Below are 18,324 nucleotides of genomic sequence, written 5' to 3'. Positions count from 1 at the left end.
CAGTTCTGAGTTAGCAGACTAGACAGCAGAATATCTGAACATTTTTATTCAATCCTTTATGTCTTGTAATCATTTTTATGTTTAGATCTGGATCAGCCATCTCATTGTACGTCTTCCAAGATCTAAACAGATTAAGTATTTTGTTTGTTTGCCATGTGTCAAACAAAAAAATTGGTTGCTCTTCATTCTTTTGAACACCGAGTAAGTGCTTTTCTTTCAGTGTCTGCATGCAAATGCACATAGCTGTGTTCAGTACATTTGTATAGGAGGTTGTGCTCTGTATTAGTGTAGCTTTAGTTGTGATAGTTTCTGTCATGTAGAAAGTAGAAATGCTGCTTGAATTGTGGCTGCGCCACTATACAATCAAAATCTCGTGTAGCATCAATGGATGATTGGTTTCATCTTCAGAATGTACCGATATTTGCACTATTAATAGTAGCCAAGTTCCATAGCAGAGTGAATCGGGGTTAAGGTCGAGGATATATGTAATAAGGAGCAAATCTTTACCGTTGGATAGATTGAAAGGAAAAGAGACCCAGAGAAGTTGCTCATACACAACTACTCTGAATTCAGTGTTCGGTAGTACTTATTTTTAGTTTTCACATCAATATCAGTTGACTACTTGGTACAACGAATATCCGTCAATACCAGTTGACTACTTGGTACAACGAATATCCTTTTCAGTTTTCATGTGACATTTGCATGCTTTCCAAGAATAAATGTAGTTCTTCCATGTCCTTTAATTTCTCATGAGATGACATAATTTCTCATATTAATATTTTTTCCTTTGTTTTCTCATATATCGTTTCTTGATCGTAATCTTAACCTGTTTGCCTTAAGAATCTGCTACAGGTTTAGCTGGTGCACCTGAAAGTTGGCCATGTGTGGCAGGTTCTTCTTGCGGAATGATTCGGCTCTCCAGCTCGGGAGCTTGTGGCAGAGGTGCTCCGGCCAGAACTGGCTCCCGTCGTCAATGTGCATCTCCTCGAGGACCATGGCATTCTCGGCGAGGAACTTAGCAACCTGGACTTGGAAACAGTCGACCTCCTTAGCATTGAACAGCAGGGTCACCTTCCGCAGGCTTGTCTGCAGACAACTGAACAATGCGCAGTTGTCCGTCAAGGCTGCAGGGAGCTCCGAGACCTTGCTGATGCTGCACCGCGATGAAGGCTTGGAGGTGAGCTTCTCGAATCGGTCCATGGATTGGGCGAAGGGGGTTGTGGCCGGATCCTTGTTCTCGCGCTGGATCTCATGATCGTAGTTCCACCACATCATGACCCGGAGCTCGTACATCGCTGGGCATGAGCGGAGCAGCCTAGCCATTGCCAGCGCCGTGACGCCGCTCTCGTGCTCGTGGAATACGTCTAGATGGAGGAGCTTGAGGTTCGGGAAGGTGGGCAGGATGATCCCGCCGTGTTCCTTCTCGCCGTCGAGGATGTCCTCCATGGTGGTGACGTCGAGCTTCAAGGCCCTGGTGGTGGAGAAGCTTGTGAGCATACGTGGCATGGGCTCGCAGCGCCGTGACTGTGAGAGGCCTCCATGGTAAGTGGCGTCGAGGTCGACACGTGCCAGACCAGGCGCCGGCGATATCAGTGAGAGCTTGACGGGGTGCCCCTCATAGCGGAAGGAGCGTAGGCTCGGCATGTCGAGCTGGATGCCAATGTGGCCGAAGGCCTCTAGCTCCTGGTCCTCGACAAACGTCTCGAGGTTGAGGACGGTGCATGTCAGGCAGCGGAGGCGGAGGGGCAACGTGCGGTAGGTTGGGGTGTCGTCGGCTGAATCCGGGGGAGCCAGCGGCTTCTGTGAGGCGTTTACGAGCAACAGGCTGGTGAGCACCGGCGCGGCGTCGACCATGCCCTGGAGATACCCTTCCATGAAAAGGCAGCTCCGAAGCCGCAGATCCTTGAGGCACGGGAAAGCCATGCTCGGCGGTGACGGTGGTTGGAAATTGCAGAGTTGGAGCTCCAGCACCCGGAGCGTGGCGGCGAACGGCATGGAGGCCAGCGGCAGGCCGTACTTCTGACTGTCGTACGCGCAACGGATCAGGAGATGTTCCAGCTCTGCCGTGGCGGGGTGAGCAGCGAGGAGGCCGGCGACCCTGCCATCGTCTTGCGGTTCGAAGTCGTCCGCCCCGTAATACGGGCCGCCGGCGTCGTCTATCACCAGGTAGAGCGTGAGCCTCTTGAGGGCTGTGCGTGGCGGGAAGGCGGCGAGCGCTGCAACGGCGTCGCGGAAGAAGGCGTCCAGCGGCGAAGGCCTGAGGGAGATGTCTTGACCCTTGGCGGGCAAGTAGGGCGTGATGTCCAGGTTGACTGCGCTCGTCCGGTGCCAGAGAGGACGCCATCGGCGCGAGAGGGTGGCGCTGGCGGCGGCCTCGCGCGCGGGTGCGAAGGTTATGATGTGCTCGAGCAGATCGTCGGGGAGTTGAGAGAGACGGTCGGCGGCCATCGTGTCGATTTCGCCAACAGCGATTGGTGCGCGTAGGGCGCAATATTTATGGATCACGAATCACGAGTCGGTATGCCCGTGGGAATAAATCAGCTAGCCGTGCCGGATTCTGTCATCAAAGTTAAGGCCATCAGGCGTTAAACTGGACGGCCCATTATGTTTGTTGGTCCTCTAGGCCTCCCACGGCCTACAATACAATGGTGTGAGCAAGAGCATATGTAGGACTTGCAAAAAAAAAAAAAGCATATGTAGGAAGGACAAATCACTTGTGGGCTTGTGGCCAACTTATATTTTCTAAAAGTGCTCTGCCATGAGGGCCGGCCGGCCAGGTTAGGTAGTTTGTCACTCTATGAGCAATTTGGCATGCGCGATGGAAAGCTATACATGAACAAGTCACCAGAGCCCCCTGTTCGTGGAAATTTTCTTGGTGGATTTAGTATAGGACGCAGAGCAAGGTAGAAGACTACTGGTGGCGGATGTACATATATACTAAACCTCCAACATGGATCCCACCTTCACAGGGCATGCTGAAGTGCGGCGGTAGGGAAGAACATTGGCTGGGGTGCATTCACGACAGTGCCCCGTGATGCTGACGGAGAATTCAGGGGAGCATCAGTGGTTGTGTTCCTATGGAACACGGACGCTGGAACCCTAGAAGCACTAGAATGCCGCGAGGCGGTTTCTCTTGTGTTGGACATCAATACTAGAAGGGTGATAGTGACGAATGGCATCCCGAGTTTGGAGCAGGTAACTACGGGCATTTATGCACACATTTGTCATTTTGTCTAGGAGATTAAGGAGTCTGGTAGCAATTCCGGGAAGATGGTCTTGTTCATGAACGAAGGAGCTCGAACAAGGAAGCCCACAACCTCGCTAGAAGTAGTGTGCTCTTGCAGCGCAGAAAATCGTAATCCCGTTTGTTCCACCCGTTTTTGTTAGTTAACTCGGTCTTTATAATTTTGTATGTAATTGTGCAACAACTCAACAACCATAGAATAAAGCTTAATTATGTTGTTGTTTTGAGTGCCAACACATACTCAAAGTTCTACGTGGCACAAATATAATGTGTGGCCGTTCAGTCTTCGCTACTTGCTAGTAAGAGTAAGCTACATGAAAAAGAAGACTGTGATTGATCTAGTTTTATATGAAATAGGAAATAATGATTATAGTTACATATGTCCATTTATATTGAAGAAGCATCCAAAAATAAAGGGAGTATATTTTTTTTAAAAAAAAGGCAAACCCGATTTCCATTAATCGAAATCAGATTACAATGTTTTTCACCACAACGCCACAAACCACCATCATCTGATATATTTTAATGCTAGAATATAAATCCTAACAAATGAAGGCACAACTAGTGAAAAGAAAAGGGATAGAAGGAAACAACCGGAAAAACGCAAGCACTACATTCCTTTCTCGCAAAATCACCTGATCTATCTTCCCTCTCAACCACTATCTCCGCACCTAGTGCAAAGCCTTTTCATTCTTCCTAAACTATCAGTGGCGGAGCCAGAACAGCAACCATGTGTTGTCAACTTGATGTTGTGTAGTCAAATACATGAATTTTTATAAATTTTCAGTAATTTTTTACACACTTTTAGCTTGTTTTGTCAAAAAACTGTGTAGTTATTTGACTACACAGCTTAGATGTGGCTCCGCCACTGTAAACTATGTGGATGGCCAGCACCCAAAGAACATCCAGCTTTGGAATCCATAATGCCCACCTCCTTCTCACTGTGAAGACTTCAACAACGACTTGCTCCAACAGTTTTGCGACCTGGTGTAACTCCACCTTTGCGTCCTCCTTCCCCAGCAAATTACTGAAGTGATCAATCTAGAAGCAATTATTCTTTTGTTCCCTTTTTTTGTATGCCAACCAGTTTATTCTTTTGTTGAAGTAATTCATGATTTTGCTTCTTAAACTTAGAAAAGCATTCCAAAAAAGAAAAGTTGACGCTTCTCTCCGAAATGATTTTCCATCTGTCTATTTTTTTTTTGAAACGGGCAAGCAACTTTTATCTTATTTATTGATATAGGAGAAGCAAACAAGGGGATGGCAAGAGCCAATAAAAAAAGGGTGGGGTAAGGAACCCCGCGCTGAAAGGAACCTAAAAGAGGTCAGCCTACAAGCTTCGTCAGATTCTTGGTACCGACAAGGACTCAGTCCTTTCTTGCCTCCCTGATCTTTTGATAACAGAGGGCAAGGAGGAGTTGAAACACGCTTGTTTCTCTTTTTCCAAATCTCACAGGTGATAAGTATGATGGCTATTCGCAGGCTTCTAGGAGAGGAGGTGGGGGTCTTGGCGATTGCGTGCCAGTAGTCTATCACCTTAGGTCTTCCCACACCGAGGCAGCGAATTAGATTAGGGCAAGAATTATCCAACAAAGAGATAGTACTTTTTTTTGAATGGAAATCATGTTACTTGTGTGTTGTTAAATGACTTCATTATTCGAATTGTGAAAGTTACTACTACCTCTGTCCATAAATAGATGCCAAAAGTTTATCTAAATTTAAATATATCTAGCCATAATTTAGTGTATAGATACATCCGAATTTGGACAAATCTTTAGCATCTATTTATGGACGGAGAAAGTAGAAAAGATATTCCAAGAAAGAAAACTGTCACTTCCCTCCAAAACTGACGAATAAATAAGGGGATAAGCCAAGCCTCACCCTCATTCCTTCCCGAGCCTCATCCAAACCCCGGAACTCAAAGAGAGCGCTGCAACCACTAGAGCCGACTATCGAAGGCCACCGCCATGGCCGCCCCTACCGCTACTTCCATGCTGAGCACCCTGCTCCAGTTTCCCCTTGCTCCGTTCTCCGGGAAGAGCTCCGCGCCGTCGGCGGTCCAAATGGCTCCCCGCCGTGCCCCTACGGCCGTGCTCGCCTCGAAGGGCTACAACGTGCAGATCGTGGTGGACGAGGGGGAGGGTGAGGACTCCATCTTCCGTAGGTTCAGGCGGGAGGTGATGAAGGCCGGCCTGCTCCAGGAGATCAAACGGCGCCGGAGGCACGAGAACGCCAAGGACATCAAGATCCGCAAGGCCCGCGAGGCCGGCCGCCGCAACCGCCGCAGGTTAACTTGGCAACTTTTTCTTGACGCTTTAGCTGAATTGAGATGCCTTAGCTATGCTTAGTCTCATGTCCTGCGAAATTTGTTGACGTTGAAGCAGAACACAAATGTGATGCGAATTGTGCAGGGTTTGATTGTTTTAGGATTTCATGCTGTTATAATGAAGAGTTCATACTTCAGATAGACAGTGTTTGTGGTGATGCCAACACGAACTTGAACTCGTGGGGAAGTGATAGAAATTTGCAGAAAGATGTCATCAAAATTGAATGAGCTGCTGCCTGCCGTGGTTGTAGGAGCACAATTTTGTTGATGGTTTGCAGATAGGATGACTAGATTTTGGTTGGGCTTGTGTACAGATATCTTTAGGAAATCAGTTAAAAAAAAGATATCTTTAGGAAATAACAGGCTCTACCATGAAAGAAAATTCAGATTTAATTATCTTTGTAACTGGTTTCTACTACAATCTTCAACTTTCAGACAGTGCATTACCATTCTCATATGTTTTCTGCTGCGATAACCAAACTTCATTGACATGTAAACACACTTTTACAAAAACTTAACCGTGCATGTCAAAATTTCTGCAGGCGTATGATGGATGACCGCAGGTTCCCAGAAGACGAGGGGGACTCAGAGGCTGTGAGAACCCGCCGCGATGAGGACAACGACAACTGGGAAGTTAGCGGTATTCTGTGAATGGATTGACGATCGAATTTATAACCACTTTAGATGCACAGCTTCGGCAAATCGAGATCTTATTTTGCCCTGCATGGCACAAACCATATGAGTTACGAGCTTCCCTTTCCACTTCAGTTGTACTATTTCATTGTACCAAATATTAGATAATGCAATATCTATTCCGTATACATTTGTATATGTTTACTTACTTTGTTCGAATGTGAAGCATATGGTTATTGAACATTTCAAGCGGAGGAGTAAAGCCATTTTCTTATTGAGGAATTTTCATAGTTGGAGTCCACAGATTTTTTCTTGGCTTATAGATACTGCTTGGATCGAAGGAAACACAAGGATTAAAATACATGTTGATTGTTTTCTTACGCTTCAGTTTCATATAATTCCTGGTTAGAACTCATGAATTTCTTCTTATTGATGTAGTCTTGCATGCATCTTCCCTCTGTTCACATTCCTGTAAAAATAATGTAGGGGCAGTCGAGCACCCATCTGTTGATGCACGCGGCCTCTTATTTCATTATTAAAGCATAACTGAAAGTTCGTGTGAATTGGAAATCCTACTTAAGAATCCATGACAACTTAATTCTTTTTTTGACGAAAATGCAGTCGGAGCTGCGTTTCATTAATTATAAAAGACGTGTACAGAACACATTAAAATGAGTAAAAAAGGAAAGCTAAAATACAAAAAAACAGCTAATTCAGCTCTGCCATGACATCTCAATTCTACATTTTACTGTTCTTACGTTCCAAAGAATATGCAGTCCATCAATCCTCCGACAGTGAAGTGAAAACTTGGCAGGTTTCTGCATGCACTAGATTGCAAATTGCAGGTCCAGTCTTGATGCATCGCCTATTGCAGGTCTCTATGGAGAAATCTTTTGCATGCTCAATCGTTTTTATAGACATAGTAGGGGTTGTCTTGGCGTGCTAGCAGGCATGCGGAGACAGATTCAGAGTCTGCTGCAGGTTTCTCTACATTAAAGCTTCTGTCTCGCCTACTGCATATCCTTGGATTAGCTCCTGAACACCCGCTCTCAACGTAGACCCGTGGAGACGAAGCCCAGCCACACGCATGGCGCGACAGGCGCGAACAACGTGGCAAAGTAACCGTGGAGACGAAGCCCAGCCATACGCATCACGCGACAGCCGCAACCAACGTGTCTTCTTGGCTAAATCCGGCAAACTAGCCCTGCCATTTATATCGTCGCGCCACCGCGCCTCTCATTCCTCTAGCAAGACTCCGGCGAAAGAAAAACTCACGTATACGTACATCTTGCCACCGCCCACACCACACCAACGTCGACTGTGATATAGTCATGGCGGTCATTGCGCCGTCCGCGCGCGTGTCGCTGCTGCTCGCCGCGGTACTCGCCTGCGCGCTCCTCGCCACCAGGCATGCCACCGCCGCCGAGGCCCCCGCTCCCGCGCCCGGCGGCTTCGGGTGCAACCCGCTCAAGGACAAGACGTGCAAGCCGGGAGACCCCAAGGCGCCGGAGAACCAGGAGGAGGAGGGCGGCTTCGGCGCGAGGTTTCCGGGACTGCCGACGCTGCCCATTCCCGGCATCGGCAAGATCGACCGCGACGGCGATGGCGACACCGACGAGGACGACGAGCTGCCGTCGTTCGACACCCACATGACCATCCTCGGCCACTGATGGGAGCGTTCGGACCGGAGCCTAACTTCTAAGTTCGTAGTGTGCATGGTTTGTTTGTTGTATCTTCTTGCATTAGTTTGTGTTGCTGTTGAAGAAAGGAAGAGTGGGTGTGTCATGACGGTCCACGCTAGACGTTGATGGCGAAAATTTGGCAGTTGGTCTTGTTAATATCCTCACTGTTCTGAATGGAGCTCAAAAGTCTAATCAATTTGACATCATTTTGTTCTTAGACTCTGATATTCTTTTCTGAATCGAATTGGCATTATTATTTCCTTCGCTAGTGTTCCAATCAATATATAGCATGGTTAACCGTTTCGAAAGTCTCTAGTGATCCCGGCTAATTAATCATGTTGCATATGGTGGTTACATGCAACTATCGCATTAGAGCAAGTACAATAAGTTATAGTTAGCAGGCTATAAAACTTAAAATAATATAGTTTTACTGAGTTGGATGAGAGAGAAGAGGAGAGAGAAGAGAAGCAGGCTACAAGATAATAGCCAGCTGCAGCGCGTGCTCCTAGGCACTTTGTGGGATTGCAAGGTGGGACATATGAATATAAAGTAGTTCATACTAGTATGTAACTATTGTATGGGCTGACTACAATTAAACTATAGATGATATGGCAAAAATATATAGCCAACTGCTGACTCTTCTATTGTTCTTGCTCTTAATAAGCATCATAGTACAATGTACAAATTTATTTAATTTTTTTCTTCTAGAAAGGAAGTGTGCCTTGTTTTTCTCGAAATGGAGGATGGACCGGTCTCTAAAGATGCATGTGGCCATTTTATTATATTATTCAACAAAGTCTCATAAAAAGCATATATAAAAATACCCGAAGCTACCACGCAACACCTACAAACTCGACAATAGGCGAAGATAATATCAGCAAGACCTTATGCCATCAAAACACGAAATCCCCTCACCAACTAAGAACCGAGGACATATCACATACCCGAGACACCCTCTTGGTGAAACGGGAGCGCTCACTCGGTCTAGCAGACTCTTAGCGAGCACCTCATGTGCACGCTACAGAAGCCGCCATCGATCCTACGAGAAATCTTCATGGCTAAGATTCGCGTAGCCCTCGGCGGACCTATCGTCGGTGCCAACATGACGCCAACAAGTGCCCTCGCCATACTCGAGTCCACCAAGAAATGTCCATCACCGAGACCCCATTGTGCCCACACAACCGATTTTCGATGTCGATGCGGTAGTTGCAACACCACTGTACCTCTTGCATCTTCCATCCAACACTGCTCCAAGAAACGATGCTCTCAAGAGAGACAACGACACCTCGGTGCCTCTATTGTCCGAATTGGGATACTGGATCTTAGGGTTTCCCCTGAAGCAACATGAGTGTGCAGACATTAGCTGCACAATGTTTCCTTCAATGAGGTAACGACGCAAAAAATGCGGCCATCGCCTAGCATGTCCGTAGTCATAGCTTGGTTTTCACCGACAACCATACCTCTCCAACTCACAGCAGAAACTAGGTGCCACATCTCGTGATCTGCTACAACCATACTCAAGCCTTCTTACCACCTCCGGCGGAGGAGACCCCCATAGCTATACCCGAGGCCACCTCCCCGAGCATCCTTGTGATGCAGGGCAATACGAGGAGTGCCTCCACGAGACACCACTAAAGCATGTGAGAAGAAACATCTGCCGATACGCGGGGTGACTGCAGCCGGCATGGCCATGGGCCTAGATCACACTCACCTCTTCAGCGCTGCCGACTCTTGCCAGCAATCGACAAATGCGGCCGCCCCCGCCACCACCACCGGAGTAGCTGAGATCAGAACCGCCGCTGCCTCTATACACCGGACGAGTGAGGAGATCCGCCGCCGCGCCACAGGGACTTTGCCCGATGACGATCCCAACAGCGATGGGCGGAGAGGGGGCAGGGGAGTTCGAGTAGGTTGTCGGTGGTGTCCGCCCTATGGGTCCTGGCGTGGGCGCACGGGGTTGGGAGGGGATCCAATATTGTACTATGACACCAGGGATTGTGCCGTGTATATGTAGAACAATATTTTTATTTAGTGGCCTTGTATTCAAATATGAAAAAGTATCACTTCCTCCATTCCAATGAACAATACGTGCATGTTTTTCAAAATTTGTCTTCGACCAACAACTAATCGATGTATATAAAGAATATTGAATAAGTAATTGGTATCACAAAAAAATGTTCATGTTTTTTGAAATGAATTCCTTATATTGTTGAAATGATGTTCATATACTTCAGGCTAAATCTTTATGTATCAAAGAAAATGCATTTATGTGTCTACCAAAAAATAAAGTAGAATATAAATGTATATAACTAAATGTCCATGAATAAGCATATCGCAACTAGTAATGTTCATGTATCATAAAAATAGTACATGAAAAATAAATGTTCATAGATATATACACTGACCTGTGACAAACATTCCCTTGTGTCTGATCAGATTTCTTTTGCTGGCCTTTTCGTCAGAGGCAAAGGGCAAGAAGAAGTAGGCGTCGTGAAACTGAAGGGAAGGAGAGCAGCAACGCGAGGCCACTGTCCCCGGCCCGGGTGCCACGGCAGATGTTCCCGCTTTCTTGTTGCGTGTTCGTCGTATGCTCCTTTGTATGTACATACGCAACGCATGAGAAAGATCCACAGGCATACCGAGGCAGATGCAGAGATGTGAGAGTCCAAATTAGCCATAAGAAATTGAGGGCGTGCATATGGTTTCTACGCTCCTCCGAGGATTCATTCGAGGCGCCACATATTCGGCGCTCCTGCCCCCGATGGCCTTCGATCGGAGATGAGAAAGATTCTCCGCTCCTCTAATTCCCAACCGAACCGCATCGTTGGCCGATCAATCCCTATTCTATGCGATCGTGTGTAATTAGTTAGTTAACATGGTCAATTGGCATCTGATTAATTAATCGTTAGTTGCATGTACAGTATACATGCATCGAGTTTCCTGCGAGAGATAAAAAAAGATGGAGATCAACGGAGTCACTCCCCATCTTTCCACTCACTACCTTCTTCCAATTCATCCATTCTAAAGTGACAATCATCTTTTGCCGCTATATATACCCAGGGGTTTTGCCAGGCCGGTAGTTAGGCAACGTACGAGCCCTAGATCGCAAGCCAGTGCTACATGACTCCTCCTGCATCCCCTGCAAAAGCCAGCAGCTTTACTAGCTTTACCTCCCCCCACGACTACTGCTTCAATCCTGTCATGAATCATGATAAGAAGCTCCAAGCAGATATCGTTCGTCGATCTGATTGTCTTGTATATGGCTAGCAGCGAGACAATGCGATCGATCTTTCTTGATTGGCATCTCTGATTTATTCCTAGCTAGGTCGGTGTGATGATCTCTTATAAGAGAGATTTTTGATGAAATGAGAAAGAGGAGGGAAGCAAAGAAGAATTGCTTGGCGGATGGACAGAGCGATATTGGGGAGGTTCAATCCGATGATGGGGATTCACGCCGTCGTAAACCCAGCATCTGATTGAGCCGCGCCAATATCACTTTCCTTCCACCATATATACGTACACATGATGCTCTGCTTATTACAAAGTGAGGCCATCTCTCCTTAGTTTCTTGTTATAGCCCATTGTTCCTTCTGTTTTCAGTAGTGATACACTTTATATTTCTAACCACTAGCCCGCCATCCACATGTATAGATGTCTCGCGCGTTCTGCAAGCCGCGCGTTTGTATATTTCAACAGGCAAGGCAAGATATACACTTGTCTTAATTGACAGCGTAAATTAGTAAAAATATTATGCATCGCGCTTATTAATGTAATTTTCAAGATCATTGTGAAAGCTTATGTGACTCGTCTCTTGCTTATTGCTCGCCGAAATATTAGTAGGACCCAATCCGTGTTTATCAAAGGACGCACTTTCCTGAGGAGGTGTTATCTCTACAGGAGATTATCATGAAACTAAAGCCAAGAAACTTGGGAAAGTTTTCTTGATGACTGATTTTGAAAAAAAAGCGTTTGACCGTGCCAATTGGTCATTGTTCCCGGAAGTCCTTTTGAGGATGGGATTTGAGTCAAGGTGGGTCCATAGAGCGATGGGTTTGGTCCCGAGAGGCCAAGCTGCCATCACCACCAATGGAGAGGTAGGAATCTACTTCCCCAGCAGCAGAGGGGTGCGCTAGGGGGACCCCTCTCACACATCCTATTTGACTATGTTGTGGAAGGCCTTGCTGCTATTCTATAGCTAGTGAGCAATGTATATGTTCTAGCATCGGATTGGAGTTCTTTGTCAGGTAAGGTGGCCAAGAGGGCAAACCCATGGATGGGGAAATTCAGGTCCTCGGCATTGAGACTCACGTTGGTTAATGTGTGTCTCTCCAACCTTCTGATGCACGCCATGGGGTGTGCTTTCTCGGGGACGGGTCCATCAGATTATATGGACAAACATTGATCCCTCTTTTATTGGGAAGGTAAAGGCCCCAAGCGCAAATACCATTGGGTTAGGTTGTATGTGTTGTGTTTACCCAAGTCCTTGTGGGGGGTTGGGGGGGGGGTGGACTTGGCATTGTTGACACGAAACTTATCATAAAATGGATCTGGAAGTTGTATGCTCAGGACCAAGGCCTCTGGCCGTATATTATCAGGAGAAACCATCTCCGCTCCAAGGATCAACTGGTTATTGAGCACAGTCCAGGCTCACAGTTTTGGAACTCGATCTAGAAGGTGGAACACCTCTTTAGCTTGGGGGCTAGACACCATATATGTAGCTGCAATTCCACTAGGCTTTGGGAAGACTTGTGGCAGGGTTTGGAATTTTGCAATTATCCAGGAAGTGTTCTACCCATGATGACAACATTAGGCATAAGAAGCCCCCTCCACGGTCGGATGTGCCTTATGTGGGGAGTATAAGGACACGAATGACATCTTCTTATCATGTACTGTAGCCAAATTCATGTGGACTGCGGTTAGGAAACTTCTCCCATGTTCCTGAAACCCGTCATGCCTGTCACATGTAGCTAGGCTCCTACACACGTGTGTGGGTGAAACTAAACAATTATTTTGGATTTGTAACGCTGCTCTCGACGCTTTGGAACGTTAGAAATAAGTTCTCAGTTGAGGGGAAGTTCCCGACAGAACCCGTTGACTGCATATACAAAATGTCTGTGTACTTGCAGGTGTGGAAGCCAATGCCTAGGAGATCAGATCGCGAGGCGCTGGAGCTTACAATTGGTAGGATTCGTGCGCTTCATGCATCGGTGTGAGACCGCCAGGAAGTAACTACATCTGCTTCTATCAGCTAGACTAGGTCCTGGTTATTGTATCTGTCACTGTTGTGTCGTACTTTTCGGTCTTGCGTTGGGGCGCTGACTAGAACTATCTTGTGTGTGTGGAACGTGGTTCCGGTGGTTTTCAATAAAACTTTAACTAATGTATGGTGTGGCTGTTGTGGCTTTATTAATTTAAAGTCAAAAGCTCTGTGCTCGAGCCTTCCGTCTAACAAAAAATCATGCATGCAAAATAAACCGCGGAGGCCTTCTGGGCACTAGTAAGCGAGTTCACGTGCATGCATGGGAAAAAATCATTTCATAGTATGAGAAAATTGCAATTGAAATTATTATACTCCAAATGAGGGTCAGAAAATGATACATTCAAGCTTCGCATTCTATGCATGTGAAGTAAGGACACACGTATTTATCTCTTAAATGCGAAGAAACCATATTGCCCGAAGTTGTTTTAATCGAGCTATATATGCTCTTCTTCAACATCTTATTCTAGAAAGTGTTGTTACCGCCTATGAGATAATTCATTCAATTACCTAGGCTAAAAGCCAATGTTTCTTGTTGAAACTAGACTATGAATTTTTTTACAAAGTTTATTTAGATTTATGAAATATTTTTACATATAAAATAGGCTTTGGTCGGAAATAGTTATCTCAGATCAAATCTATTAGTCATGATGGCTCTATGGGAGTCAAATTAAATAATTTATTTAGAAATCTCTTCCCTACTGAACAAGTATTGAGATAGTTTAAGCCTTTATTCCCGTCTCTAATTCAACTTAGTAATTGATGTGTTTTCTTCGATTTTAGGCCAAAGCTGTTAGTGCTAATTCCTTTGTCGAACATTTGTCCTAGAGGTGGCATAAGATTTCTAGCATGCATATGACATTATCTTTGTCTGCATAAAAACTAAAGATGTAGAGTTTGCCATATACTTGAAGTGGGTTCTCCCTTTTTTAAAACAAGTTTCTGATATGAAAAAAACAGCTATAGAAAGAGTGAATGTATTCCACTAGGACTAGATCTTGAGGAAATTGTAGTCATATTGCCAGGTTGGAAATTTTCCCATTAGATATTTAGGAATCCCTGGGCACTTTCATAAGTATAGAAGTGAGGATATTCAACCTTCAGTACATAAAATCTTAAAAAGGATAGTTGCCTAGGAATGCAAAGTTTTGTTATATGGATGCAGGCTAATACTTGATGAAACCTATATAGATCATTTTTCAAGTTTCCCAAATGGGCACTTGATCTTATCAATCAGCATATGGCTAACTACCTCTGAAAGATTTTTAGGGACATAGAAAATTCATTTACCTAGCTAGAATTTGGTTTTCAAGAAAAAAGGCTTTTGGAGTTTGGGTCTCCTTGACCTTGCTAACGTTAACTTGTGCCTCGCGGGCTCTCCTGTTAGGAGAAACATGAAATATGTGATCCTCCTGTTAGGAGATACATGCCATTCTCTCTATGGCTAGTGAGCCTGTTGCATCTTGTGTATTTGTATGGATGGCATCTAGATAATGTTGGTTTGGCGGTGTTTGTTTTAATGTTTATCTTGTGGACATCGAACGTGGTCTTGTCTTGAGTGGTCAGGTGTTTTTCCCTTGTCTTAGCCTTGTAAGTCTGTTTTGTTCTATCAATCAATGAAATGGAAGCTTTGTGTTGTCTCAAAAAAATTATTACGCGGCTAAAAAAACCTATGGTAAAAGAAATGGTGCTGTTAAGATAAAACTTTTCGGAGGTAAGAGAATCTCCACCGCCGACCTCCAAATAAGCGCCGGTGGTGCCCTATTGGGGCACCGACAGTAGTTCCCTTGATATAGGGAGGTGTTTCCCACACCGGCAACTCCTATAAATTTTTAGGGGTCGAGACGAATTCAATATAAACAGTGATTTCATTCATATTTAGTCATATATTACAAAGTTGAATGAAAAGTACTAAAATAACTAAATCCTAGTCTACTCAATGTCGGTCGGGGCACGTTGGGCCAGCCTCGCCATTGCATGTTCTTCCCATTGGTCGCTTGCTCCCACGCCCACCTCTCTGTCCTTATTTCCCGCATATGGTGGTGCAGCTTCGCCGGAGCTTCCTCGTGATGGGATGGGCCTTCAGCACTGCCCGCCATTCGCGGGACGCTGCATTCTGGGTGAGCCGCGCGGCGGTCTTGATGCGCTTATAAGTGACGAGCTCAAGCACCTTCTGCTCTCGGCTGCCATGAGGAGGCGACCAGCCTCCTCCGTGGGCGCCCGCCTGCTCGAGATCTAGGCAATGCGCCCGAAGATGGCATCGTTGGTCTCCTCGAGCACTTGAGCTCCAATCCTCCGGTCCCGTGCCATATTGAGATAAGCGAGGATCGTCGCCTGCTCCGGGTCCCCAACAAACTCCTCCGCCGCCCACTGCTCCTCCATGATCTCGGTCTCCGCGTCCGCTACGAACACCTCATTCGCGAAGTCCTCGTGCTCAGGCTACCGCGACGCCACATGCTCGGGTTGCGGGTTGCGCTGGTGGTGCGTGGTCACTGCGGCCCAACATTTATTACATGGTGGCGAGCCGGTGCGGCATGCGGCGAGCAGTGTCTGGTGGTGAGTGCGCAGGCGATGTGAGCCGTGGAGGGGTGATAAATAGGAGGATATGTCGGTCCGCGCATTTACGGTGGAGGTATCTAAGGCGTCTCCGCCTGGTGTGAACTGGCGCTTCCATTAAAGGTGGCAACCTACTTCGATGGTATCCAAGGCGGGTCATTAAACCGAAAAGCGTCATTTTGAGTAGTTATATTTATGTACTGTGAAAGATATATGCCTCACCATTATACAGTTACACTTTTAAATACTCATTTTTTTATTTATCATACTAAATGATACCAAATTATTGGAAGATACTAGTTTAAGAGTTCGACCTTGTAAAAGTGACCATGCGATGCTAGTACCACCGGTTTCCCTCTCACGCGGCGCGAGGTGCGGATGCCCATCCAATACCATGTGCGAAGGGACCGGTACGGGATTGCCAACACCTATATTAACCTTCAAATATGCCACCGCATTATTAGATGATAGTGTGAGCAAAAAAGAAAACAGCACTCCCATAAAGCTATTGGGGCTGCCGGTGAAAGATGCTCCAATAAAACATACTATGCGACTTCTAGCTTATGGTGCCGGCCAGCACAGGGTAGTAGGTAGCTGAGGGCTCGAGCGGCCGGTTGGTGTGACTGATTAGAATCGACATTATCTTGGATTTGACTGATTCATATGATCATGACACATAAACTTTTTTAATCATCAGGAAACATAAATAAATTGAATATATACTGCTCTAATTAGCCATTTGCGTGCTAACTAGAAACAAAGGGGATGAACTAGCTAGGTCGCCATACATACACGTATGTGTTCTTGGACGTGGGATTCTACTTGCAATTACATCTTGCCGATCGATGGTCACATGCTGCTGCTGCGCTCACTACAAACCGCCGTCGCCGGAGCCGACTGCCTGCGCGCGCCCTACCGCCGGCCACACAATAAAACCGGGCCGGAGGCCTTGCCGCGCGCGGCCGCACCACTCAACACCGAGGGCAGCTAGAACTAAACTAACAGGCAGCTCGTTCCCACATCCACATGCTGGCTTGTACAGGGGCTAGCTCCTACTCCAGGCGCAGCAAGCGCCTGAGGTCGCGCGTGGCGGCGTCGTTGACGACGGGCGCCACGGCCTTCTGGAACGGGAACTGCGGGAGCGGCAGCGAGCTTGGCTCGGGGGACGCCCCGGAGAAGGCCGGACCGGCGTACAGTTCCACCGCGGGGCGCCTTCCATGGTTTCTCCGGCCGGTTGTTGAAGAAGCTGCTGCCGCCGGAGGAGGAGGAGACTTCCTGGCGCTGGGCTTCCGGTGCGTGGTCCGGATCCTCTGGGGCTGCGACGGCAGGATGTTGTGCGGGCGGAGGACCTCGGTGGCCATTGACGGAGAAGGCTACTGGAGTGGGGAGACGGAGGAGAGAAATGAATGGGGAGAGGAAAAACGCAGTTGAGTGCTGTGTGGGGAATGGAGAGGAGAGTGGATGTTTATAAGGAGCAGGAGGGAGAGAGTGAGGCAGGTGAAGTGAAGACGCGTTGCCTTTCCGGTCTCCGTGTTGTGGTGGACTTTTGACGACTTCCTCCCAGTTTCGCTTCTCCCTCGGCTGCTTGGTCCGCGCTTTGGGCATGTTCATGCTACACCTACGGAAGAATATGACGGAATAGATTTACGGACTGGTCGTGCCATCACTCAATTGGCCCAGGCTGAAACAGTTGCTCCGCAGATTTAGGACACGATGAATCAGAATCAGCCACGTCCGTCCGTAAGCAAGTTTCCGTAACAAACTGTCCGTAAACATAGCATTATTGGTTCGCGTCGGCTTCGTAGGGCGCTTGATTATTGCGTGCTACTATTTATTTTTATTCTTTTTTCTCTCAAGTTGGCATTCTAGCTAGGTCAAAACCATCGTCTTTTAAAGTACTTTATGTACAGTATTCTTTCTTATTTTTTATTGATTGGGTTCATATTGACTGATTTGAGGTTCCTAGAGAAGATTTAGCTGTTATATATCAATCAATCGGAGACTTCACTTCTTTTGCTAAACTGGAATTCATTGAATAGCTGAACAGAGCGCAGGTAGGATTTGTTTGAGTCATTGGCCTTTCCCCGCCCGAGTCAGTGTCAGCACTCGAACGGGTGGCACGACTGGGGACGGTCCGGTGGAACACGCTTGAGGTTTAGTTCTACCTCGCTAGTTGACGGAGGCCGACACCAGCTTATATAGCTGGGCAAACCTCTCTCTTCAGTCCTGCCTTTTGAGATGAGAGAGGCTTTGCGCCTCCGATTGGATTAAGTATAGGCTGGTGCTGGGGGGATGACCCCCGGTATGCCAAAGGCATGCCAAACCGGATGGTTTGAGCTATCAAGATACCGATTTGATGTTCATTCCGGAGACCAAAGTTAAACGATTGGCTAAGTAAATCTATACCGGTATCCCCAAAGAGAGGTATACCGGTATGGGCTAAGAAGACACCGGACTGCCGGTAAGAAGTGAACTGTAGCACGTCGGCAGGACTGGTCAAAGATTCTCTCAAGAGCTAGAGGACAAGGATGACCTAAGCAAAGTAACTTTAAACGAAGCCCTGACGCCAAAGAAGAAGGTGACGCCAAAAGCAACCGGAGGACGTCAGCCTCCCCGATTAAAGAAG

At 46.8% G+C, this 18,324-nt stretch overlaps 3 protein-coding genes across 3 annotated transcripts; 2 read left to right on the top strand and 1 right to left on the bottom strand.

Moving 5' to 3' along the window:
* Positions 1 to 5,128: 5,128 nt before the first annotated feature.
* On the top strand, positions 5,129 to 6,411 carry LOC124686633 (30S ribosomal protein S21, chloroplastic-like). Its single transcript, XM_047220543.1, has 2 exons — positions 5,129 to 5,531; positions 6,113 to 6,411. Exons 1-2 carry the CDS (start codon positions 5,212 to 5,214, stop codon positions 6,219 to 6,221), a joined length of 429 nt encoding a protein of 142 aa, XP_047076499.1. The 5' UTR covers positions 5,129 to 5,211; the 3' UTR covers positions 6,222 to 6,411.
* Positions 6,412 to 7,534: 1,123 nt separating this feature from the next.
* Positions 7,535 to 7,873, top strand: LOC124689834. The gene has a single exon (XM_047223300.1). The coding sequence runs from the start codon at positions 7,535 to 7,537 to the stop codon at positions 7,871 to 7,873; it is 339 nt and encodes a 112-aa protein (XP_047079256.1).
* An 8,877-nt stretch (positions 7,874 to 16,750) lies between these two features.
* LOC124686632 lies at positions 16,751 to 17,124 on the bottom strand. Its single transcript, XM_047220541.1, has one exon. The coding sequence runs from the start codon at positions 17,057 to 17,059 to the stop codon at positions 16,751 to 16,753; it is 309 nt and encodes a 102-aa protein (XP_047076497.1). The 5' UTR covers positions 17,060 to 17,124.
* Between the last annotated feature and the right edge of the window lie 1,200 nt (positions 17,125 to 18,324).

Source organism: Lolium rigidum, chromosome 2 (assembly GCF_022539505.1).
Source record: "Lolium rigidum isolate FL_2022 chromosome 2, APGP_CSIRO_Lrig_0.1, whole genome shotgun sequence".
Lineage (NCBI taxonomy): Eukaryota > Viridiplantae > Streptophyta > Magnoliopsida > Poales > Poaceae > Lolium > Lolium rigidum.
This window is presented reverse-complemented; position numbering and strand designations above follow the sequence as displayed.

Coding starts and splice junctions, on each gene's coding strand:
- LOC124689834 (XM_047223300.1), top strand. CDS start 7,535: ATGGCGGTCATTGCGCCGTCCGCGCGCGTGTCGCTGCTGCTCGCCGCG.
- LOC124686632 (XM_047220541.1), bottom strand. CDS start 17,059: ATGGCCACCGAGGTCCTCCGCCCGCACAACATCCTGCCGTCGCAGCCC.
- LOC124686633 (XM_047220543.1), top strand. CDS start 5,212: ATGGCCGCCCCTACCGCTACTTCCATGCTGAGCACCCTGCTCCAGTTT. Junction 5,532..6,112: donor GGCCGCCGCAACCGCCGCAG/GTTAACTTGGCA, acceptor AAATTTCTGCAG/GCGTATGATGGATGACCGCA.